At 41.6% G+C, this 27,096-nt stretch overlaps 1 protein-coding gene across 5 annotated transcripts in view; it reads right to left on the bottom strand.

Moving 5' to 3' along the window:
- The window catches only part of LOC139210382 (membrane-associated guanylate kinase, WW and PDZ domain-containing protein 1-like), an 88,153-nt gene that overhangs the window by 45,478 nt on the left and 15,579 nt on the right, over positions 1-27,096 (bottom strand). For all 5 annotated transcript variants that reach the window (XM_070840418.1, XM_070840419.1, XM_070840420.1 and 2 more), the window contains exon 2: positions 10,613-10,729. In XM_070840418.1, coding sequence (XP_070696519.1) covers positions 10,613-10,729 — 117 coding nt within the window. The remainder of the gene's footprint in view (positions 1-10,612; positions 10,730-27,096) is intronic.

Raw genomic sequence — 27,096 nt, 5'->3', positions numbered from 1 at the left:
TCTGGTGACATCTGATACCCTCAATCACCTTCCTGCTGTTGATGGTCTGGGGAGCTTCCACTCATTGTCTAACACAGACATACACACTCAAAACACGGCAGTTCAGCCAAACATCTGCTGTTTTAACCCCTGCTGGTTGTGAGTGTGCATGTGGTGGTGGGGGTGGGGGGGGTCACACACGAGACTGAGCTACTTCTAAATGACCTCAGAGTGAGATTAGCCTGATGGTATGAGTATAAACTGTGCAGGGAAATGGGTCTTTTTGATTGAAATTAATGCGAAACAATCCTATAAAAATATGAGCTGATTTCATCTTAAACTAAGGTGAAAATGTAAAGTCACATCAAACCTTATAACTAACGCTTCTACTTTAACTGCCCTCTCCACAACACAAAAAGCCATGGCTACAGCATAAATTAGGGCGTGTTTCCAGGATAAACACATGGTCTGTGTTGATGGGAAGTGTGTGTTATGAAAACAGAGGCTGAGAGGTGATGTGAGAAGAAATTACGTGCACATCTCAGAGCAGACAGAGCCGGGGAGGAGCAGAGAAAGCCAACAGTCACACAGGGAGTTAGCAGGGAACTCTCTTGGGCCTCTAAGCCAATTACCAGAACAGCATTGATTGAGGCAGCACTTTAAGGCCTCATCTACACAAGTAGTCCCTTAATACACTGGTCAGATGATGGGAGCGTCTCAACCACAAACTATGGATGGTGCATTGCATCCATTACGGCGTCAACCAGACAAATCTTTTTAGAGATGCTGATAGCTCTAATACAGAATATTACAAAACATTTGGACTGAATGTGGGTTAAACTTATTTTAATTAAAGGGCGTGTCACTCCATCTTCATGCTTGAAGGCAAGAAGTGAGCTGCTGCTGAGACGGACAGGTCCAGGACCTGTTCACTCGCTCCTGATCAGCTGACCTGGAGACCAAGGTGAGTATTACGTCCTGAGTGCTGTGGCTATGTTCAATCAGCACTTCCATCCCCCATTAAAAGGATTGCTGGCCCATAATGATTTATGAAGGGGAACAGAGGGAGAATCAATGTAGCGGAGGGCCTCAGATTAATGATTAAGCAAATAGCAGCTCCACTCCACATCCTATCAAGGGCCGAGGTGCTGCTGAGAGCGCGCCATGCTGTAGTAAGTTCAATTAACTAGCATGGGGCTGGGGATGCTTCAGCGTCTCCCACGATGGAGCACACATGCAAAACCATGCATACATTCAAACTATCTTTCATGACCACTTGTGTTTAGACAACACTGAACATTTAATAGCATTGGCTCATACGTTTAGATCTGCAACCAATCATCACTTTGTCTAAAAAAAAAAAGCCATTACAGTTTCCTAGAATCCAAGATTATGTTTTTGAATGCCTTATTTTGTCTGACCAGCGGTCCAGCTTCCAAAAACAGTCAGTTTCTAAACCACATTAGACCAAAGAACGCGCAGATCATCACATGTGAAGAACATCGTCGCATTTGAACTACAATGGATGTTGCCTGAGTAATTAACCAATTATCAAACAATCTCTAATCTTCTGAACTAATCAGTACAGATCCACATTTGCTAAAATAAAGTGTTTTGTAGAAAATCATGTTTATATATAAATTATGTGAAAGTACTATTTCAGTATGTCAAGTATCTTATTGACACAAGTAACAAACATTTCAAACAATACCCAGCCCTAAATATATAGAAAGGGTAACTTTCTTTATCTAAGAGCCTACTTTATTTTGTCGTATAAGAAGAGGAGCTTCCTCGCTATGATTGTTTGAATAAAGGGATGATGCAGTTACCCATTAAAGAGGAGAAGACAGAGGACAGAGGGAGAGGGAGGCCAGACACACAATACTGCTGCTGCCCAACACAACAGGCCATTCTTTCAGCTCGCGCCACAACACTCCTCACAGCTGAGTCCCAGCCGCTATTCTCCTGCTGTTCCCCCTGCTCCCTCCCCATCTCTCCCTTTTCAATATGGGGGAGAAGAAAGAGGAAGGGGGGGTCTGAAAATGAATAGTGGACAAGCACATGCAATCTCAAGCGTCATTAGCTGGAAATCTTGTAAACTTACACAAAAGATGGCAGGGTTTTCACCTTTTAGAAACCAGCGTTTATTGGAGATGGGGGGGGCGGAGGGAAGGAGCTTTCATTTTAAGAGTAAAGCTGAGAGGACAGCTAGTGCACAAGGGGGGGTGGACTGATGAAGGGAAGATGGAAAGAAAAAGCAGGAGGAAGATGTGGCAGGCAAACATGCACACACACGGACACACATCCGCCATCATCACAGACACATGGCAAAACACTTCAGCTTATCAATATCACACCACAAAACTGCATAGGCACTGATTCCCATAGTTTCTCTCTCTCTCTCCCAAAAAAAAAATAAAAATAAATAAATCCACCTGCCTCCGTATTTCTGCCTGTCTCTGTTTGTTCTCCCCACCCACATCTAATCCCAGAAGCCAGAGCATCATTCCCAGGAGAAGAGCTAAATGTCACAGAATTACCTCTACACCACCACCGCTGCTGCTGCTGCTGCTGCTGCTTTCCTCTCCGCACGTTATTCCATAGAAATATTCAAAAAGATAAATCCAAGCAGGCTCTCCCTCTTCCAGCCGAACCATCCATGGATCATCCAGTTGTCTGCGAGCGAGTGCTAGCTCCCAGCTTGCGAGCTCATTCAGGCAGGCAGCTAGTAGGCAGCTGTCGTTTTTCTTCAAAGCTCCACGAGCAGAGCAAATTAGAGGTCCAGCCCAGCTTAGAAGCTAAGCCATTGTGAGCCATTCACACTCCAGTTCCTGTCTGAGGCCAATGGCTGCAGCCCCACAGCCCCCCGCATGCTCCCGCCCACTGCCTTCCTCCCTCCCTCTCACTCTCTCTCTCTTTCTCTCATCTGTCTTTCTCTTTTCCCTTCCCTTCTCCTGCTATCTTAGCCATAAATATAAACTCTTGACATTACCTAACACATGGTCGCTCCTGATAAACAGCCAGCTTCAGGCAGGTCTCGTGACTGAGAAAAACTCTCCAGGGGTGAAAGCTGGGTTAAGGGAGGGTGTTGAGGGCAGCGGGGACAACGATGAGGGAAAGGATGGAGATGGGAGGGGGGTTCTGTACCATATAGTGTAAAAGATGCTCCTGTTGTTACCAGCTTGGTAAGATCTAAACGTGTCAAAATGATGACCAATGGTTTTTGGTCTTACATGAGGGAGTTGGTTGCAGGTCGGATTTGTTTACTATGGTTTAACTGGACCAGAGCAGAGTCTGGACTCGATTAGGACCATGGGAGATTAAGAGCCCGATGGCAGACCAAAGGAAAGCTTGTACCTGGCAGCACAGGTCTGTACCCGCATGGACATGGACTGCTGCCCAGGAAACCTGACCACAAAACTCAGGAGCTGCCCTGAGGGAAGAGGACTGCAGCTTTCTGTTTGGATTCACATGGTCCAATCTCAGCCACATGCCCTCATTGTACCACAGCTGAAAACTTTTACTGGCACTCTTCAAGCAAGCGAATCAACAAAATGTGTTTAATGATATATTAAGTATCTTGATGTGTATCCTGATCAATTCAATTAAGAACTAAAATTTATCTGACACTGTTTGTTTGATGTTTTTTCCTGTCAGCACGTATTTACAATAACCTTTTGTTGCTAAATGGTAGGCTACTATGGTAGGCAGTGTGACTCCAAAAATTATGTTTGCTACTGGGGAATAGCTGATGGGTTGGACAAGGTTGGACACGTTTTTGTTGGATTAACATAAAGCTAAACTCAGTTTATAGCGTGCCAACAGACCATCCTTCTGCACATTTTTGCAATGTCAAACAGGAGACACATACTGAGGGCTCGTTTCACTTTCAATCATGCAGAATTAACTTTATCAGATTTAGCATATACAAGTGCATCTGTTTACTGTCTAGTAATTGGTCAATTTGTACAGCAAAATTATAAATAAAGTGTATACACTTATTCACTTGCTGACAGATAAGATCAAAAGCATCTCCTCTTTGCTAAATATGAAGCCAAAAGAAAGTAGATAAGCCTAGCTTGGCATAATGGAAAGGACTGGAAGCAGCTATCCTGGCTCTGTCTAAGGTAAAAGACAGACTTCACTAATTAACGTGTTATATCTTGTTTCATTTGTACAATATCCAAAGAGGACTTAGACTTTCTGCTTCCAGTTTTAAAGCAAAGCTAACCTCCTGCTGGCTGGGATCAATCTTCTCATCTAACTATTCCTTTAGATATACCCATATTCACAAAATGGTAGCGGTGTGATGGAGGGACGAATAAAACATTCATGTAATGTCTGTCATTTACTAAACGCACTACTCTATTTTAACAACCAAATATTCAAACAAAGAGCAAAACCATTAAATTACCCTCCCAGCCTACATGAGACACGAGACTCCAAGTATGTAAATTAGCAAAGTAAACTGTGCTGAAGGAGCAATAATTTGTGTGTCACCCAAAGTTAAAGCTGATAATAGGAGTGTGCTAATCCACTAAGGAGCAAAAGTGATCGAAAACACGAACAGATACTGCAGCCACACGAACACAAAGTTTAGTATAGAAAGTTAAAGTGTGTCCGATTTTAGATCAATTTGGCGTCATCACACTCACTGCTTGGAGGCATCAAGGCTCACACACACTTGGGAGCTACAGTATGTGGGCTAGCTGGCCGCCACAGTGGGTCCACATCCAAACCATCACAAGACTCTCACACACAGATTAGTCTTCTTGAAGACGAAATGATCACAACAGAGAATCTTTGTTCAGTCAGAGAATTAGCACAGTTCATTTCCTTGACCTCGAACACAGGGTTATCATCACCATACTCCTGACAAAAATAATACTCTTGCTACCTAAAACATTTTCATCAATCTGTAACTAGGTAAGGCAGTTCAAACCTGGTTTAACAAACAATCAATCCTCTTTTTGTTCCATGTGGAGAGAGCTCCCAGTTCAGCAAAAGAATCACGCTGGTCTGAGCCGAGCAGGACGGAACCCCTCTCAGCCATACAGAGAGAACTACATGTAGCGTTTGAGCAGTTGTAGGACAAGATAGGGGCTCATTAATCCGGGACTAATCACTTTAAATTGGCCTGGGTGACTCTGGGGTGATCCAGTCAACAATCTTCACATCTTTACTTGACTATTTACAAGATCAAAAAGGACGATTGTCTTGCATGAGCTTAGGAAGGAAGCACGATTTTGAATAAGGATTGAATAACACCAATGCGATCTACATTTTATATTTCTCATCAGGACTGATGTAAGGACAGATTCAAGGTACAGGTTGTTCTAAAATCCAGGTGCAAAAGCAGAGGTTGTGTTGTTGTGATGGTTTCTTCTGGATAATGTTACATAAGATGTCTTTGAAATGGGCCTGGAAGAGATTGTCAGCAACAAAAACACCGTCAAAGACCACAGCCTCCAGTGCCATCTTCCACCCACTTGCCAATCATTGGTAAAACAAGACGGAAGCTCTGCAGTCCTTTTGGCCTGAATCTGATTTATTTTAATGGTGACATGATGTCTGTTTGTGACTGTGTCTGTAAAATGTGCTAAGTATGGCAATGAATACACAAACACATGCATTCAACATAAATCTCTCTCTCACACACATGCACAGTCCATGTAAACACACCCACACAAACACAGTCTGCACCTGTCTTCATACATTATTACTATGCAAAAACACATATTTGCCCAGCTTCCTCAGTGAGCTTGGAAGCCATCGTTTTTTCCATCCCCTCTCGTCTCCACAGTGTGTGTTAACACAGCAGATATTTGGTCACATGAACAAAATATGAACCGGGCGTATGTGAAAAGGAGGCAAACAGAAGCTGGGGCCCACTCATCCGTTACAAGAATGAATGGCCATCATTAGCATGAGGCTCCCCGGCAGCACCCTGCAATGCAGCGACACACACAATGGCGAGTGCCACGCTTCCCCCTGCCGTTCCCCCAGAGAAGCCCTTTTGTTTGAGCAGCATCTGGACCTGACCTCCATGCATTTGAGGCTGATGACCCCCCTTCTCTGCTCCCTCTCAGCTCCGCATCCCTTCTCTTCTCCTCTCCTATCCTAACCTCCTCTTAAAAACCTGCTCGGCCTCCACAGCAACCCCCCTCCTCCTCCTTCATCTCCTCTCCTTTCCTATACCCTGTCCGTTCTTCACACACAGATACCCCTTCTCCCTCCCTCTTCTAGCTGAGGAGAACAGCCATCTCTTGCTTCTTGAAAAGAAGGTCTGTGTACTAGTGGGCCTTACACAAAGCCTGCAGGGTGAATTAGAAAACCAAAGAGGAAAAAGCACCAGGGCTACTGGCCATCTGTCCCTCTTGGTTGGACGTGCCTGCTCCGAGTGTGCCTGCCCCCCTCTTTCCCTCATATAATTCCCACCCCTACCCCCACCTACCCTGATTCCCTTAGCCTATATACAGAGCATCAACCACACACACACTCTCTGCCATGCATACATCACAGGCTTCGGATGGCGGATGGCGGTGAGAGTGAAAAAAAGAAGAAGGAGAGAATGAGGAGAGAATAAGGAGCTGCCACTTGCCTGGATGCAGAAGGAGCCTGGAGCCAGCAAATCAAGCCATAATCCCTTTCTTTGTGTGAGCGGCAAACAGAGAAATTTGTCTCCAACAATGATTTCCCCGAGATCGGCAGTGGAGTGGAAAACAAGGAAGCGAGGGAGTGAAGGACAGCAAGGAGGGGAGGGAGAAAGACAGAGAGAGAGAGAGAGGGAGAGAGAGAGAGAGAGAGAGAGAGAGAGAGAGAGAGGAGGAGATGGAGGGTGAGAGCAGCAGAGGCAGGGAGACGGTGGGAGCAGCTAGAGTGTGACAGAGAGAGACAGAGGAAGGCAGCAGCCACCGCCGAGCCAGAGGAACGCTGACACTCACTGGAGGATTTGAAGTGAAGAGAGGAGGACGACAGAGAAGAGAGCAGGGAGAGAGAGAGAGGGAGAGGGAGGGAGAGATCAGGTGGGGGGAGGGAGGATTGGTTTGCTCTGTGGCTCAAACGCTGGAGTAACGCCGAGATAACCCTCATCCCCAAACAGCAGCTGTAGACGTGAGAGAGAAATGAATCCCACGAGAGAGCGACTTCTCTATCAATTGTGACATTTGCTGCACATGATAACAATGGCCATCTGTAGCAGCAGGCCTATGAAGAAGAGGGGAGGAGGACTGGTTGACAGGGGGGGGGGGGGGGGGGGGGGGGGGGGGGGGGGTTGTGTTCTTCCTATAAACACACATGCCCAAAAGAGACGGAGGAAGAAAAAAAAAAAAACACCTCGGTCAGTGGTGGAGGGGAAAGGCACCTGTTTGAGTCAAGCATGAGGAGAGGGAGCAACACATGTGCTCAGGAGAGGGGGAGGAGACATGAAAAACACAGAGACAAAGGAAACAGAGGGCTGAGAAGTGTGGCTTTTATTTTACTGCTTTTGTCATTCTGCCTTGTCATGCCAAGAAAATATTTGCATGTGTGTGACAGAGGGAGAGAAAGACAATAAACAGGAGGTGGCAGTGATAGTAGGTCACCAAGAAAGGGAGAGAGGGAAGGACAGGAAGACAGAAAGAGAGAGAGGGAAGGACAGGAAGACAGAAAGGGAGAGAGGGAAGGACAGGAAGACAGAAAGAGAGAGAGGGAAGGACAGGAAGACAGAAAGAGAGAGAGGGAAGGACAGGAAGACAGAAAGAGAGAGAGGAGGGGTAAACACTACAAACGTTTCAGTGTTAGACTGACCAGCATTGCGTTGTGGCCCATTTTTGCCTTTTTTTTAGTCATTACAAGTACACAGTCATGACATCAACACATTTTAATTCATTACTTAAAAGCGAAAAGCTGTTTTTTTATTGCCAACAAATCCCATGAAAAGAAAACCAACAAAAATGATTTTTTTCTGCTTGCAAGTATTTTCTGTGCAGCAAAAGCCCGACATTATTCATCTGTGCCACAGACCCACACAGTTGTCCAAAAAACTATTTAAAACACATTAGTGGGCCACACTGTTTCACTGGATGACATGTTTCACTTCATAAACATGAATGTGGGCATTGTAGTTGATTTTAAGTCAAGCCCACATACACTGTCCCGCAGCTGTAAATACTCACTAGTGCATCATACTCTCGTCTGAAAATAATCACCTTACAAACTCCTTTTTGAGAGATGTTTGCTGAGTAACTTTGCATTTGTGACCTGTTTAGACTTATGTCTTCAATAGGGTCAAATGAGCTTAAGGCTGATCTCCACAACTACAGAGAGTTCAGAGTTCAATCTGTGCCCATCCAGTGGTTCCAATCGTGCTTTATCTAGATACACTAGACCATTTTATTTTGAGATACAACCTGGAAAAAGCTGAATATTCGCAATTAATGAGTAATCAGGCGCACTTCTTCCTGCACGGATATGTTCAGATGACTGTGCGTGTAAGCAACATACTGTCTTGCTTTATGCTTTGAACAAAAAGTAATACTGAACACCAACATGTTTTTTTCCAAAACCGATACCTCAATAGTGTCTTGTTCATGGGTAAAAATACATTAGGCAGGAGTGGTCAAGTGGTCTATACATTATACTGTTTATTCTTCGTGCATCTAATTGTTGTTGTTGACTTCACCATGATCGGCATTAAAAAAAGTACCAAAAGTACTCATTATTAAAGAATGGTCTTTGCTGGTGTTATAATTATATTACTGGATCATTATTATGCACTAACATCTGAAGAGCATTTTGTTGTTGTAGCTGATTTGTCGGTGAATCAGTCTAAATCTCTGCAACGGGGAACACACGTCATTCCAGCCCTAACAAAGCAGAGTGACAAATCGCAGATCTGAAAACAATGAGGCTCTTTCCTGTTGAGATGATCAGAAGGAACACCATAATAAAACTCTGAGTTTTCCTCCTATCTCACATCTCACTGACCAAGAGGTCATAACTTAACTTTAGAGTCTCCGAAACGTTGCGGCAGATGACCTTGTTCATTAGAAGCATGCTGAAACCTTCAGATTCCCAATGTAATGGCTTTTACATCAGCCTTCTATGACAAAAATGTATGCTTAATGGTTATTCTCTAAATTTATAAGAGCACATGTGTGATGACACACACATTTTCCTGTTATTGTTCAAGGAAGCTCAAAGGGTTTCACTGGATCTGATTTAAGGACTGTAAGGACAGTCTAAATCAGCAGTCCTTATGTGGTTCCCAATCTTTTCACATTGAGGCAGTGTCTACTTGTGTCTCCTCATTCAGATTATGGCCTAAGTGTGGTTAAGGTGAGGTGAATGTGTCAGTTATTTCATTTATTATAGAGATTTTTTTAGACGTGAACACATCTAGTTGGTTAACTAATGCAGTAAACTTTGTGGAAAGTAAGAATCATGCAATTCATCTCATAGACCACTTTATAAAAAGCCCTACAACATATTTAGCATTTTTATTTTGTCTTTGTTTTTTTAATGCAATTTCAAAGACAACGCTGTCCGTCCTCTGTGCGCAAAGGCCTTTCCATCGTCCTGTGATCTTTGCGAGGGCCCGACATGTTCATCACATAATCAGGCAGGAATCTATTTTCAATATATCAGAACATCATAATCCCAGGCCGGGCACCGGGAGAGGCTCAGAGAGGCGGATTTACTGGTCACATGGCTGAGCGCAAGAGAAGGACAGAGATAGAAAGGCAGAGAGTGAAAAAGCAAAGAACAAGAGAGGCGGAGAGAGGAAAAAAAAAACATTAATCTAGTCTAGAAGCCACATTTTATTTTGGAGCATCACAACGCAAATACATGCAAATGAACACACAGAGCCAAGCACCCGTCCATAGAAACAGGAGGAAGTGGTGTTTGATGGGAGTGATGATCTCTTTCTTGGTTGATTAAATCATGTCTATGCATACGCGCGATAATCAAAACAATTCCTCAGGGGGAAAACACACACAAATGCACACACACTCTGTCTAATCGCATCCCTAATAGATCCACTGTGCCGATTTGTTAAAACATTACACGCCTCAAGCTTTGCGGTCACAACTCAAGCAAAAGGCTTTTAGAACACAAACATGACATGAGTACAGTACGAAAATGAACCGAGCGGAGCTGAACTGTGTCACCTAACCGCAGATCCAACTGTTTGTGACGTAACCGAGTCCAGCTGTGGAGTCTGGCACAACGCTGGGTGTTTGGCTCGAGTCACACTTTTTGTATATTTCTCAGCTCTGTGAGACAGCTGCAAAAATGGTACTCTGGTGCGGTCAAAATACGAGTGGCTTTAATGGACAGTAATACATAAAAACTACAGTTGGTGTTTGGTAAATATGTGTTTGTTTCTCTTTTCATTTGTTAGAAGAAGAGCTGGTGAGGATTTTATATGACGAAAGGGAGAGACAGTGTAATAGATTGATTTGTGGGTGAGTGAAAGGAAATAATGAGAATAATAAGAGATAAAATAAGAAAGAAGCCAAAAGGAAGTGGGCATTGGGGTAAAGATGAAGAAATGATACTAAAGACTGGTTAAAGACACCATTTTGCAGACAGATGTCCTGGTTTAAGCATTCGTCATCACATCATTATCATTTCTTATATTTTTACTCACAAGGCACTGCATGGCGGTACAGATTGGCTCGGATGGTCTTCTGCAGCTCATGGTCGGGGGAAGACTTCTGAAACCTCAGGCTCAGGTAGTGCTTCAGGTCCTTGTTGAGTTTGTGACCTGGAAACAGCAGACAGACAAAAACAAAACTCAACGTCAAAAAAAAACCTTGCTGTTTGCTGTTTCCATGCTGTCATAGTTGAATTGCTCCTGGATACTAAAAAAAAAAGCACAAGAAAGGCCTTGTTTACCTTCCTTAGACAATTTAAAAAAAGAGATCCTTCAGTTACATACATTAATTTGTTTATAATTTTTCTTACATATAAGTATAATCTAGATAAAGGATGCAATCATATTTTGGATATCTCATCTGGGCACCATGACTGTCTGTACAAAATCTAATAATGATCAATTAAAATGGTTGAGATGCCTGACTTTAATCCAAAAATATCAACTTGCTGGTGGTGCTGGAGGTGATGTCTGGATATTACCAAAGTAATTTTGATTCATCCTCTGGGAATGATGAATGTCTGTGCAAAATATAATGGCAATCCACAGATGATAGATAGATAGATAGATAGAAATACTTCATTTAACCCCCGGGGGGAAATTCTGGTGTTACAATAGCATAGACGTTACAGTGACCACCACCATGAATACAAACAAATAAATAAGCAAAATAAAAATGTACAAAATCTTGTAAGTTAAATAAATACAAATGTTATAAACATTATAAACAGGACCGGATGTAATGTGCAGGGTAACACTAAAGTGCATGTTAAATAAAAACTGTTGTTCAAGTTTTTAAGTACAGGAAGTAACATGTTTATGTTAAATGGCAGAGGGTGCTGAGAGCTCTCTGCCAGCCAGAGGTGAGTTATTAAACAGTGTTATGGATGTTGGCAGGAAAGATTTCCTGTATCGGTCCTTGTGACAGCGGAGCTGAACCAGCCTGTTTGAGAAGCTGCTCCGCAACAGTTTGTTCATGGTCCTCCTTTCCACCACCACTTAAATAGCGTCCAGTTTGCAGCCAATCACAGAGCCGGCCTTCTTAATCAGTTTGTTGATGATGATGATGATGAGTCAGATTACTTTGAAAAAAATTGCTGAATATAAATTACATGGCATTTTTTGGGATTAGTAAAGTAATCCATTGTATGTATGCATGTATGTATGTATGTATGTGCTTTTAACGAGTTAATTACTTTGCTATCATGAAAAGAAAGTTTCAAAGTTTAAAATTGCAATATTTTAAAGATAATAATAATAATAAAATTTAAAGACATAATCAAGTGATTGGGCAATAAAACTATACTCTCATTTTTTTTTCAAGTGTAATCTGGACTATATAATCTGGATTATATGTAATCTATTACTACCCAGTGCTGTCCATCACATAGCTTTTGAGATTTTTTTTCTCTGGACCAAAGTGGTGGAGTGACCCACAATTCTGCACCATTTGAAAAACGTGAAAAACAGAGAAAGGAAAAAGTGAAACTCGGCCTGCTGGATTTCATTTGTTATTATTTCATTAATCATTAAATGGTAATTGGGCAAATCGCAAAGAAAAAAACATATTGACAGTTTATGAGTGGAGCTGAGAAAGACACAGTATGTAGCAGGATGGTCAATTTAGAGAGAAATGTTGTGATTGAGGCGGGTTTGGGTAATTGATTAAAAAAGTCTCTGATTGGCTGGAACTCCCTGTCTTACTCAGCATCCGTCCAATCCGAGGTGCTGATGCTGCTGGCTGAGTTTGAACACAGTCCCGGCGCTCACAATGGGGCCAGATGGTCAGAGCTCGCTCTCACGCCAGGGTCTCATTTAGGACCATTTAATGATCTCCAAATATATCATCCATGTCTGGGAGAGCTGGCAAGCAGTTCTTGGGGGAGGTGCCATGGCCTCCTGACGGCCTTCGATTGCAGTGGAAGAGTTTCTCCTGGCGCTGTGCTTTGGGGTGGCAGGGTCAGTGTGCTGACTGAGTTTACTTTGGAAGTAAGGGGGGTTTTAACATGGTTTAACTGCAGTTAGAGAGCCTTTAGCTTCGAGATAACTGAACAATTAAGACAGGAACATTGGGACAAAGGACATTGAGATCTTGAAACTTGAAATTCTACATTTTAAATGTTGCTTTTGTTTCCAGCAAATATTACTGGGAGTCACCTACAAATGAAAGGTTTACTTTATTAAGTAAATGGTTTAAAGGAATGGTCTTACACTCTCATGTTTATATAACAATAACTAGCTACAGAAAGCAGCTGGTTAGCTTAGCTTAGCATGAAGAATAGAAATGGAGAGAGATGACTAGCCTCATTCTGTCCAAAGGCAGCAAAATCCTCCGACCAGCAACTCACTCATTAATACTGCATGTCTCTTTTGTTTAATCTGTACAATGTATAAAAGAATATATATATATATATTTTTGTGCCATAAAGGGGTTTGTTTAACTGTTGCCAGGAAGTTGCCAGCCAAGTCCAAGTCCAGTCCTAAGCTAAGCTTGCTAGTTGCTGGCGTCAGCTTTATATTTAATATGCAGACATGGAAGTGATGTTAATCATCTCATCTATCTCTCAGCAAGAAAGTTAATAAGCACATTTCCCTAAAATGTCAATCTATTCCTTTCAGGATAGAGTTACGGCTTTGGTTGAGGTTTGGGATTGAGAATCCTACTAAATGAGGCAGGAGTGACGCAGGAAGTGCTTGCAGCCTGAGAGGAAGCGCTGCTGAGAGATTCAGGGACAAGGACAGATAGATCAGACGCATCAGCGTGGCAGCTGAGAAAGTAAAAATGGTCTTAAAGCAGAAGAGTATCTGTCATCTGCCCGGAGGTGTGACCCTGTGGTGACATCATCTGTCAGCCCCGGCTTCACATCCACCTCCTCCCCCCATGGACATTACTATAAATACTGAAGCATGTAACACTGATAATGTGAAGCACTGAGTCCCAAAAGACTACAACACACAGGCATCTAATGCTACAGTGATGATGAACAAATATTACATCTTAACCAAATCAGCCACTAATACCTTCATCAAATTGAATCCAGAGAGGCTGCATTTAAAAGCCAGTCCTCCTGACGCATTTGTCACACAGATATATGAAGCACGGTGATGATGATAATAATAATAATACAATGTAAGATGTAAATCACCTGCAGAAACACTGCTAAGCTAATATTCACATAGTCACATATTCTGGGGTCTGGGGCATTTTCTACTCAGAAGTGGAGACACTGGTTGGTAGTCTACTTTGCTGTATTTTTCCGTTCCTCTACACACACACACAAACACACACAGCCCACTGTGTAATTCAGTGCAAGCAAAGCACAGTCAGGTAATTGTTACCTAGCAACCAGCCAGTGCTGACGACCATCATTACGGTCCCTGCTAGGCAAGCAGCAGTCAGATTGTAAAAGGAAAAACAGATACAGCAGCACACTTGAACACACACACACACACACACACACACACACACACACACACGCACACACACACAACATATACAAGCTTTCTCTCAATCAGTGCACCCTCTGCAGCTCAATTTCCATGTCTGTATTGATTTGATTTATATAAACAGCTTCTCATGAAAATAAAATGCGTTCCACATACATTAGCATTTGAATTTGCCGTCGTGTCAGTTTTGCTGGCTCAGGTTCTTTCCCCGAGATAAGGACCGCTGTCAGGAACAACCCCCTCCTGTGGGTACGTACAGCTAGCAGAGGGCGGGCCGTCCAGGTGTCATGCTCCATCAATGAGAAAGTCATCAAATATTCAACATTTATGAGGATTAAAGCTGTGTGGCTCAGAGATTACAATCATACCACTGTGACAAGTGTGTGTGTGTGAGAGAGAGAGTGTGTGTGTGCGTGTGTGTACAGTCAATACAGTGTTTATTTAGGATCTTACTTAATATCTTTAATTACAAACACTTTCATTAAGCAAATAACCAGATGTTATGGTGCTGCGGCACTCTGCATGTCGAATTGAAGGATAAAACCATACTGATATCTGGCTGCTTGACAAAATAAGTTTTCTCTCAAATCCAGGCAGACCGCAAATTCATGGTTTGATGTGATGCATTTCAGCAGTGTCACAGTTTCATTTCAGAAAAATAAGTAGAGCCTCAGAATGCGGTACACATTTTTGTTTTCAATTTCTTATGACGCTCAGCTTTACCAAAGTATTAAATGGTATTTTAAACTATGGAAAAAAACCAAGGAGCTTTTTCTTGACCCATTTAGAGTGGCTTCCCAGCAGCATGTAACAAAAAAAACAAAAACAGAGCTTTAAAATCTAACAAAAACAAGCAGATGTGGTAAGAAAACAGGAGATATTATCTCAGCTCGACAACCACAGTGCTGCAGTGTTCCTCAGATTTTGAACAATACACATGGTGAATTGTTCAATTCACTTGTATGGAGATCTTTGTATTGAATACAATAAGATACAGCACATATAGTTACTTGGAATGTGCTGGATATTCTCACACTTGTCTGCAAATCCACAGATGCCTGTTTCTCCTAAATGTAGACTGAATTTTGCAGATATTTCTATAAAATGGGATTTATATTAAGGGATTAAATATTTTGTTTACAGTTACAGATTTGATTTGAATATAATGGAGACTGCCTGTATAAGAATATTTTGATATTATAATGAGTAAGGGAGCTCTCTTATAACACACAGCAGTAAAAAGAATATCAGGGTATCAATTCGAATATTGTTGTATACTATACCTTGTAGAATACTAACTAACTAAGAACACTTACATTAAAACAACTACACAACCTACTCCCCGTTTTTACAGACAGTAAAAAGTGGCTACAATGGAAACAATGTGTAAAAATATGAAGACAAAAATTAGAAATTAACAAGTGTCTTTTGATTTAAGAAAAAAATAGCATATTTACACAGGTACAAACTAGTATAGTGTAGAAAAGAGACTAGAAGCTGTACTCAGCTTTGAGCTAAATCAGCATGCTAACATGCTTACAATGACAATGCTAACATGTCGATGCTAAGCAGGTATAATGTTTACCATGTTCACCCTCTTAGTTTAGCTTGTCAGCATGTTAACACTTGCTAATTAGCACAAAACACAAAGTAAAGTTAGCGTAAGCACAAGTGAAGAATTTCCTAGTTTTGTGGGTGTGCGATCATAAAGCGAAGTATTGGAAAATTTCAAATTTTGACCTGATGAAAAGTTTAGGGATCATCAAAGTCATTATTCTATAAATCCAAAAGTTCGTTGAGATTATCCAAGAAGCTACAACTCAAGGATAGATTAAAAATTTTTTGAGTTGAAACAATTAATCGATTAGTCAAATCGATTGCACAAAAACAGTAATTTTTTAAAGCAAAAATGCCATAAATTCACTGTTTCCAGCACCTAAAATGTGAATATTTGCTGGCTGTTGTTATAGCAATTCAAATAAGTCATCTTGGGCTCTGGAAAACTGTAATGGCTGGTTTTCATGATTTTCATGATTTTTTATAGACCAAAAGATCAATAGATCAATAGAATAGATGGAGAGTAAACAAATGTTAGTTGCAGCCCCAACAAACACCATGCTATTCTGTCTGTCAGTGAAAATACTGAAAATTACTGACAATCACTCTGTCTCTTGATGATAATAAGGATCATTTGAGAGCTCGGAGAGGATGTTTTTGAATCTCAACAATGAAATCACTCCATCTGGGGAAAATCTCAGGCACCAGAGACATTGGCGCGTTGAGAGATGTTTCCTGGGAGCTGAGATGTTTGTGGAGCCGGCTGGTAAAAGACCACGTGTGACAGAGATCAGTGCTTTTCAACCCTGGATGAGGGTGAAGAGAGATGTGAGCATGTGAGGCCCCTGTCCTCTTACAGATAGACAGAGAGTGAGAGACAGAGATGGGTTTAACCCAAATAAGAGTGGATTATACACATCCTCCATGCCTCCAGTCAGCATTACATAACCTTAAATCTAGTTATGCATCCCTGTCTCACTTTGGGGCTGGGGAAGGGTGTGCGTGTGTGTTCTAAAACATCTAAGATAGTGAGTCACACATTCACTCGTATGCATCTCTGTGAACATGAAAACACACACACACACACACACACACACACACACACAAACAAAATGAATCTGTGTTTTAAAAATACGATCTTAATTGGAGAGGATGTCTTAAGAGGTATTTTTAAAGTGGTTTGGGTGTTTTTATCTCATGCTGCATGGTGCAAAAATAGTGATGTTTGCAGAGGATTCAACGAAAAGTCTTCATTAAAACATACCATCCAGATAGCAAACGAACACCAACATATGGTAGGAGCTGCTTAAAACATCAGTAGAAGACTGCCAAGCAGCTGCAGCCTATAGTACCACCTCACAGCTGTCATCAGTGCAAGTCACTGCTAATAGCTGTCAATCATGCCAGGCGGTTATGTTAGACATCCACACAGCAGTTATAGTTTGGGTGTTCTTCATTACTTGCATGTACAAGTAGACAAATAAAATAGTCCGTTTTCAGAGAATGTTAATTTGAGAAAATGTCCATGTGTGCGTGTGTGTGTGTGTGGCTCTGTTCAGCTGCTAATTGGGATTCATCTCCCATCCTCCAGCTCAACACTGCCCTCTGTGTCCCCGAGCCTCAAAGTCTGCTTCAAGCAGACCCGTTACCACAGCAACCCAGAGCCAACCGGTGAGTGAGATGAGTCCCGTGCGGTCATTATGGGCTGCTGCCCCCCAGTGGCGGATCTCAATCCTGTGAGGTTGGGAAAAAAAGAGCTGCAAATATGATTTCAAAGATGTGAGTCTTAATCTCTTGTGGTTGCAGTTGGAGCTAATTTAAAGAATCACAAGAGTGTCTAATATCAGCTGCTACCATCACACCACCAACTAGAAGTGCAAAGTAGCTAAGTACATTTATTCAAGTACTGAACTTAAGTACAGTTTTGAGGGACTTCACTATTTTCAATTTTGCTTCACTACATCTCAGAGCTAACCCAGTATTTGACTATTTTCATAAAGTGGAATCTCCACTTTTACTGAACTATATGAGTACTTCTTCCTCCACTGCCACCAAGGTGTTTGTAATGCCCATAAAATTAATTTTAAAAAAAACACTTGCTGGCAGTCAACATCAGTTAGATAGCAGGCACAAACAATCTGTAACTAAGCTGTAACAAATGTGCCTGATATGTTTATTAAAATCCCAACCACGTTGTTACCTATGGAGATACAGACCACACACCGACATGTGGGTTCATACGGACTACAGCAGAAGAAATCCCTAAATTATAGCTGCTCCCTGGGAGAATGCTGTACAGTTAATACTCTGTTTGCCATGCTCATTTTATCTTGTAGTATTTTGCTTACAGTAATTTAGTCATTTGCCAATTACAAACTCTTGTTTTACAACCATTTACACTCAAAGAGAAATCAACTTTGGAACTCCCTGTGGTGGAATAACCTGGTCCAAGAGAGGAGAGAAAAACCACAAAGATGCCAGCCAAGAGTGTGTTTGCATGTGTCTAGTTAGTGCAACAGAGGTTGACACATGTTGAGAAGAGCTCTGGTCTTGTGCGTCAGACTTGTCTTTGTGCGCTTCTCTCTCCCCTGGAAGTTGCCGCTGGCACAGATCAGGTGTTAAATGACAGGCAGGTCGCCTTCACTTTGTCTGGAGGAGAACAGACAATCCTGCAGTAATTGGAAGACACAGACACACACACACACACACACACACACACACACTGGTCTACCTAATGAAACACCGCCTGTGGTGATGACAGAGAAGATTACGGTGCAAGACAAAACGCCGTCCTGAGCTCCGTCCTCACCTGAAGGTGTTGGGCTAAGGTGACCCTGTCTAGGTGCTGGGCCATGAACCAGCCAGGTGCACCACCCATCGCTCTTCAGGATTCATGTGACTGGTCTGACGTGTTTTAAGGGATTAGTCTGATATTTTGGAAAACAGTCTTGTTTGCTTTCTTATTGAGAATTAGATGACTCACGTTTCTATTCATTAAATATGAAGCTGGGAGCTGGTTAGCTTAACTTAGCATAAAGTCTGGAAGTGGGCAAATAGCTAGCATGGCTCAGCCCAAAGGTTAAAAAAAAAAAACTTCCTACCAGCACCTTTAAAGCTCATTAATTAATACACCATATTGCGTTTGTTTAATGTAAACAAAGAAGTTCTTGTCTGGGACCAGTTGATGGAAAACCTGCTTTGACTCCAACACATCCCAGATCCCAACCAAGGAACTTCACATTGAGCTAAGCTGCTGGACCATTTCTTAGGTTACTGTACAGATCAAACAATGATATAACCTGTCAATAAGTGAGCTTTGTGGGTGCAGCAGGTGGCCTTTGTTCCCTTCAGACAGAGCCAGGCTAGCTCTTTTCCCTGTTTGCAGTATTTATACTAAGCTAAGCAAACTGCATGCTTGCTTTATACATGCATAGTCTACAGACAGGAGAGTGGCACAGACAGTGTGTTAAGTGTACATCTTTTGTCTACTTTTAACGCTATAACTTAGGGTAGCAGACAATAAAGATGTGCAGATGTGCCCAGTATTGCTGGACAGAACTGGGCCTAAAAAGATCTCAAAAGCTGTGGTCATTTGGGGATTTCACCAGCCGCTCTGTTATCACATTTTGATTAAGAGGGCTCCACTCTGTCTGCAACCTTCTATCTGGTTCGGTGCTGTGGCACAAGAGGAGCAAGAAGCTAAACACAATTACGGACAAAAAAAAAAAAATCGCACACTGATCGTCCATTACAGATTTATTTCTAACGAGACACTTTCTACATTTTTAAATTGCCCTCTTTGTCATTGTCTCATACAGCTCCCAAGCCATCTCAGGCCAATAAGCCGAGCTCAAACTGAGCACAAAGAGACGACATTTCCTCCAGAGGACAAATAATATTGTATTTCCTCTGGCTGATTCCAAATAATGGCCACTGAGTAGGAACTGGAAATGCTGCTTCTCAAACAGTAAATTCCATTGTTTCAGCAGCTTCCTGTGGGTCTCAGGACATCCCATCAGTCAACACTGGACTCTCCAGTTACAGATGAGAGCATTTAACTCTGCATTATCCGGCACTATAAGGAGAGGCTGTCTGAGAGAGTTGAACATTGGGAGGGATGCAACAAAATTAATCAAATACTCCTGCTCTCAGTGATGGGTTTCACTCGGCTCTCTTGGTGAGATAATCTCGAGCTATTACACAGCCATTATCCTGGCTGAGAGGTCATGACAGCTGATACACAAGATGTGATGATAATGATATTAAACATGGGACACGCTTGTTTTGCTCTCGTGTCAATTAGACACATACACACTCTCCTGCTTCTTCTTCTCTCACACACAGACATATATATACAGTAACGCACAGATATAAACGTGTGTTTAGCTTCCTTTAACCACTTACAGCTGCCAGCTTTTATTGCTGCCTTCTATGAGCCCTGCAATCAGCATGGCAGGGGTGGAGAGGAAAAAACAACAATCGCACAGAGGTCCGCCATAAAGCTCTGGACCGGTGCTCTGCCTTCTCCTTCTATAATTACCATAACCAGCCACACCCAGAGTTGCTTTCATGTTATTCCCGGCCCAAAGCCGTGTTTCAGTGGGAGTGTGGTGAAACCAGACAGGAGCTCTGAATCAGACCAACATATTTGGCAAAAGTGTTTTTTTTTTGGGTTTTTTTCTACTTTTTTTGAAGTAATAGCACCAAACAATATGAATCTGAAATTTTAGCTTAGAACAGCCAAATTGCATCTTATTTACATTGAACAGCTTTTTAGATTGATGAATCCCTTTATCTGGTTTCTAGGAAACAAATGGTATCAGCTTGTTTCACTGAGGAAGTGCTTAGATTTTTGTCTACACTGAAATAGTTGAAAAGTGTTTTAACAGAAGCTGTATATCTTGTTTTTGCTGACCTCCAGAGGTTAAATTTCTCACCATGTTGCAATGATGTTGAAGTGTGGCCGTGGTTTTGGTTCTCCTACTTTAACTTTTTTTATGTCAAAATTATGTTTCAATTTCCATCGGAAAATTGTCACCTATTTTGATATTCAGTTAATTGTGAATTGTTTAAGATGTTTTCTTTAAAGGTTCAATATGCAAGATTCAGAGCCACTAGCAGTTAAAGTGCAGCTCCAGCTTTTCAGACCAAAACAAATGTGCACTACAAACAACAGAAAAGAGATATACAACACAATAAAGTCACCCTTTGGTGAACAATGTCAAGTGACGAGGTAAGTACTATAAGCAAGCAAGAGGATCTTGGCTATTATTTCCTTGGTATATTGATTTTTACAATTAAGATCCTACTGCCAGCGAGCAGCAGCCATCTTGGCGGCGAGGGAGAAGAGGATGGGGCAGTGGAAGCAGAGCGGCAGAGCAGCCAGAGGCACAAGGTACGCAGATGGGGCCGCTTGAGTGGAGGAAGGGGAGACCTTTTTAACCAAAGACGTGATTTCTTCTATGGAAATTCTGGAAGGTCGCCTGAGGCTGAACGCTTCGAACTCTCACATGCACTAACATGCACGCACAGCCGGACTGGCAACCAAAGAAAGGACAGAGAAGTTCAGATCACAACACGCACGGAGGGATTGTGACTGCATTTTCTGCTCAGGACTCCATGTTTACCAAGCAAATAGCTGTTTGCTGCCATATTAATGTTCTGAATATCTTATAAAGGACCTTTACACAAAAATGCCAGAAATTCTCTTGTTCCAGCTTCTTATTTGTGTATTCTTAGTCTTCTATGATATTAAACTGAATTTCATTGGGTCAGTCAGACAAGACAACCTGTTTGAACACGTCACCTTAGGCTCTGGGAAATTGTGATGAACATTTTTTTTTACTATTTCTTAACATTCCACAGATTAATTGAAAACAATCAACAGATGTATTGATAATGAGAATAAACATTAGCTATTTTACTCATTATAAAGAGTCAGCGCATAAAGAGTGCACTAGGATGTTCCCTTCGATCACTACTTCACAACAGCGTCTCTGGTTTGGATTATTGGTCATACAGAAATGTATGGACGGTTTATGTGCGGATGCAGGTGGGTTCAGTTCTGACCCAGTTCTCCAGTGCTGAGTCAGAGTCAGCAGTGCATGCTGGGAGAACTGGTATGAAGGAAGAGTCACCGACAAAGACACACCACACACATACACACATGCAGACACACACAGCCGAGCAGAGGCGGTATGTTCCGCTCCAGTGCGCTGCATCTGTTCATTGCTAAATATAACCAGAGGAACCCAGGCCTACCGCTCCCTCTGCTCTGTGTTAATAGCTGAGTAGGCCAAAGGATGGAGGAAGAAAAAAGGAGGCAGGCCGGAGAAAGAAAGGTTGATACGTTTGTAAAGTGTAGAACGAGAAATAGCTTGAGGGAGAGGGTTGAGAGGAGGGTCAGTCTTGAATGATGTGGGCACCATCCCAGATAAACAGACATATTGCTTATAAATTCTGCCGGCTCCCAAAAATATTTTAACATAGACTAAACATGGACAGCTATTCCTGTCAAATACTGGAATACCAAAACTCAACATACTCCAGATGGCAGGATCTCTTTTCTTATCCCCTGGGTTAAAGTAGAGGAAAAACACTTCTTTGTGTCATGTTTGTAAAAAATGCACACAGAGCAGCTATTTTAATGTGTCCATTGTATCTTTTTTCCGCCTGTGGGCAACACATGTAAAAACACTGATGCTTCAAGCGGGCTGAATCCTCCCTGTCGCTGATAGAAAGCATCAAGCATCAAGCTTCAGTCGGTATGCGAGCATGCCATCAGTTCTAACTGGCTGCCTCTGTTAAATGTCATTGCCTGCCTGGCCGTCACACACAAAGGGCCCCTCTGTGATTAAAGTCCCATCTTTCACAGGAGCCGATGACCACGGGCAATGAGACGAAGATGAGATTCACGTCCCCGTCTTCCCTCCCTCCTTCGGCTGCAGCAGCAGACTGGAACACATCACACCACAGGCACGAGTGTGTCATCACCAGCCGGCTAATATGATGAAACTCACAATAAAGCCCAAGCCGAAAAGCTACCACATTAGGCTTGAATTATAGTGTATATGCATTTAGATGAAGGAGTGGAAAAGAAGAAGGCTTTTCACTGGGTGTAATAACCACTAATTTGTACCCTGAGCGCTGCAATTGAAGGGGTTGCTTGTGCTGTTGATTTGCACACAAACAACCAGTGGGGTTGACTGAAAGGAGAGACTAGAAGTCGGGACATCCAGTGACCTATATATCTGAGTCCTCTGCTGTGTTAAATGTAATATTAATTAACATATATGGAACACCCACTTTTATAAAAATAGCCGTTCTCTCCTTCGGATATACAGAGCCGTGTGTGGGGAGATAGCTGACAGACAAGAGGCCCCACAGGGAGATTCATTAAATTAATCTGTCATGTGAATTTCCTCGGATAGTTACCCAGTGGATGCTGCTACAAGAATTTTGTGCTGAGACGAAGCACTATTTCAGAAATGCCAGCTGAGCATGTTTGTTAGAGGATTTAGCTAATATGCTAAAAAAAAAAAGTGTTTTTAACCAGAGAGTGAGGCAACATTGCTAAGAAATACAGTTTTTAAAGTGGAGTTCAAGAGACCTGCTTTCAAACAGACGGGGGAATTGCAGGAATGATTCACTTACAGTGGAGCACTCGTCTCAGTCTCAGTCGAAACTGTCTGAGAGCAGAGATAACGCAGCAGACTGACAGCTGGGGATCAACAGCTGAGATAAGATTAAAGAGAGGCATCGGATCTCTGCAGCCGGCCTTGTTGTTATGATGCCGCGAACCTTCATAGGTGAGTATCAACCCTCCCTCTTCAAACCTAATCATCCTCAGTGACACATAGCAGCATTTCACACAAGTAAAACATTAAATTCAAATTAAATGGAGACTGTTTTGATCAAACCCACGAATAACACTGTAAAAGTCTACCAATCAATCAAACAGTGAATCTAACAGCATGCGAACAGTAAAAACTCGTGTTATGATGTGACTGTGAGATTTCCCAAACTCAGAGTGCCTCACACTGCATCTGGCTTTCAGTGATGCAACAAGATTGATTCGTTGGGTAAATCTACCAAGTATCCCCATGGGTGACAATATAACAGATGGTCCAGAGAACAGAAGAGTTTGTCCCTTTTTGTAAGCACTGCGTGTATACAGAAACATGCAAAACAGGAACAGATTTCAACCTAAAACGATAATAATGGGTTTGTAAGCAACCAAAGGCACAATGATGAAGATGAAAGGCGAAAAGATTTGAATTATGTGCATTCTACCTATAAAAAGACATTTCAAGTGAAACAAAGCATGTCAAGTGTCTTATGACCACCACCCTGTGCTCAGAGAAGAGACTAAACTAGAGCATGATCCATCTCTGCTGCTAACTCCCTCTGAATAATAGTGAACATGTGTGTGATGTTAGACTGCGGTCACACACTGAGCATCCTTCATAAAACACTCACCTTCGAACCATCACATATCTGACATTCAGACTGTGGGAAATCGCAGACTCCTTCACAGCTGGGTGGCATCAAACACTGAGATGATTGTGAGACATCTGAGATGGAAGCAAGGAAAGGAGATAACCAACAGGTGATGGAGACAGAGTGAGAAAAAATGAAGATATTCTAAATAAAAGGAGAAATGGAGCTGCAGGAGGCAGTTTCATTATGGTGTTGAGCCAAGTGAGTGATGTGGAAAAGTGATTCTAAAAAGGTCCCTGGGTGCTTCCACCAAAACATATAACCATTTTGTGCCACTACTATTACAATCATTTAAAGTAGTGCAGAAACCGCAGATTGTTTAATTGTTTAAGTCATTTATTAAGCATTTTTAAATACACTACCTGAGGTTGAGTTACAGTCCCACCAACAACGCTCATAATCAGTTACTCCTCAGCTCTTTTTTACACCACAAAATCCAAATGAAAACATTGAACCAAACTACAGATGTGAAAGTGACCTTTGTCCTTTATAATAGTGAATCTAATATGTTTGAATGAACTTTCGGTTGGAAAAGAAGCCATCATCTTGGGCTCTGAGAGATTATTCACTATTTTCTGCCATTTTTATAGAACAAATTATATATAAATATGTTTTTAAATATATATTCGTACACAAATAGAAAACATTCAGTAGAAAAATTGCTAATGTAATTATCAATAAAATAGTGAAAACAGTTGCAGCCCTAATTTAAAGCTGACAGAGAGAAAAGAGAAAGAAAGAATAAGAGAAAGTCACAGGGATATCTTGAGAATTTGACAAAAGCTTTAAGCTCCCCACTGTTATCTCTCTACCTCTGGCTTTAAACAGTTCAACACATCTACGCTCAGATAATCTTACATAATAGGATCCTGTAGCACAAGCTTTACCTTTGAAAACAGAAATTTTTTTTTGATGGGAATCAATGACGTAAACTGTTTGATGACTGAGAAGATGGACAAAAAATGGTGATGGTTTAAAAATAAATACAAGAAAATAAAAATTTCTCTGGATCAGAAACAAGAACATCATCACACTTAGCATTAATGTGCTGAGATCACTAAAATGAGATTGACTGCGGCCTCCCGCTCGATGCAATTGTGCCTCTGCAGTGTTTAGTTGTGGCTGGAGTGAATGCTTTAATGTGGCGTTGATTCATTGTGTTTGATGTGACGCAATATGTCAAGTCGTTATCCGCTTGAGCTCTCTCTTAATGAGAGGCTGCTGTCACCCAAAATTGGATATCAGGATACAGACCATCAGCCAAAATTATTAGGCTGATTCATAATGGGATCTCATGCATGACATTAACAGTCGACTGGTCCCACTCAAGTTTTTAAAATGGATCCAATTTCTCATTTAGTGCGTCTTCTTTTGTAGGTCCTTCTGAAGCCTGTGTGCCTTCAGCGCTGCGTTCAAGGTTGTTGTCGTATAAATGGTAAAACCCAATTAGTAATTCCTTCCTTCCCACGTCCTTCATACTAGCAACAAGAAATTCAGCAGAGCTGGAGACGTGGTGATAATAGGACTGGACAATTTCCAGAGTTTAACCAGGCATATTCATGTCAGTTATGAGTTCAAGGTCTAAGAGAAGGAAGGATGCGCATTAATTGTGGCCAAAGATAGTAAAGACCTTGTGCCTTTTAAAAAGCGTTCCGTGGTAAACTCCTTCTTACTATATGTGTTATTATTAACATGAACACAAATATAATTAAAACCTTTTGCTGTACCGTTTTATCAAGCATTAAGTAATTGTTTAATCACTGTACAGATGATTCCCAGATTATTATTGTTGATGAATACATTAATAAACACTTCTAAAAATGTATTTATATATATAAACAATTTATGTGTGTGTTTCCAAATAAGTAGTGTTCGGAGAACAGTAGCAAGCAGGTCCAGGATGAACTGACACACTAAATGAAAGTTTATTTATAATCAGTGTATCAAACAGCCCCCATTAAACCTGCTTAAGTTGGTACTGATGAAATCTAGTGACTACTCGCTCAAACTTCCGCAGATTATCCCATTTATATTCCAGTCTGAGGGCGAACGTCATCTTAAGAAGCTCAGGGTTCAGTCTTGTGATATCTGCGACTGAGACGGAGCTTTTATCACTGAGATAACAGCGGCAGCATGGCCAAGTGCGTGAAAACTCTAATTCTTCTTTACTATAACTGCTACATTGCAAATACAGATACAACCAGTAACAGTGAATAAAAACTTAAATTAAACTGAAGTTGCTGATCAGAAAATGAAAGCTTGCAGTTTTAAGAAGTTCTTTTAAATTTCTAAAAACTTTCTTTGCATCCTCTGGCTTGCAATGTTTTGGCCTATATTACTAGAAATCACAAAAACCTTACATTCCTGCTGATAACTTTAAAATCTGCACGTTTTACAGCACTTTCATTAGATTATCCAGAGTACACAACACTGTTTCTGGAAAGAGCTGCTGCTGTTGAGTTTTTTGAATATTATTCTTTAATACTGTGAGCACCACATATTAAATTATAATCCCCTCCACTGTGTTGGGTAAGAGGAAGAAATCTCAAAACCACCGTATATTATAGAACTAAAACTATATCTGCATGGCTAGACATCTAAAAAGGGTAGGTGAGAAAATATCTTATTTCATTTCAGCCGGGAGAACCAACCTTTAAAACGTTAAGTCCATGACTTTCTTTCTTGAAAACTTTTTTTTAAAAACTGAAAACTTGTTTGAAGGCTCAAGGATGCTCGGAGCGTCTGACATTAAATATTTGAGAGTTGGCTGCCAAGAAGCATTTCACCCATGAGGTATGGCAGCACAAATCAAACACAAACTGTTACCAAACAGTTTCCTTGAAGAAACCAATATGGAGGGTTTTCAGAGCGGTCTCTGGCTGCACATGCATCAGCAGGTGATGAAAACTTGAGCATGTCAAGACTAAATGTTCAGTGTATTAGCAAGTGTCAGAGCTCTGCTGGAAATCCATCTT

The sequence above is a fragment of the Pempheris klunzingeri genome, chromosome 11 (assembly GCF_042242105.1).
Source record: "Pempheris klunzingeri isolate RE-2024b chromosome 11, fPemKlu1.hap1, whole genome shotgun sequence".
NCBI classification, from domain to species: Eukaryota; Metazoa; Chordata; class Actinopteri; order Acropomatiformes; family Pempheridae; genus Pempheris; species Pempheris klunzingeri.
This window is presented reverse-complemented; position numbering and strand designations above follow the sequence as displayed.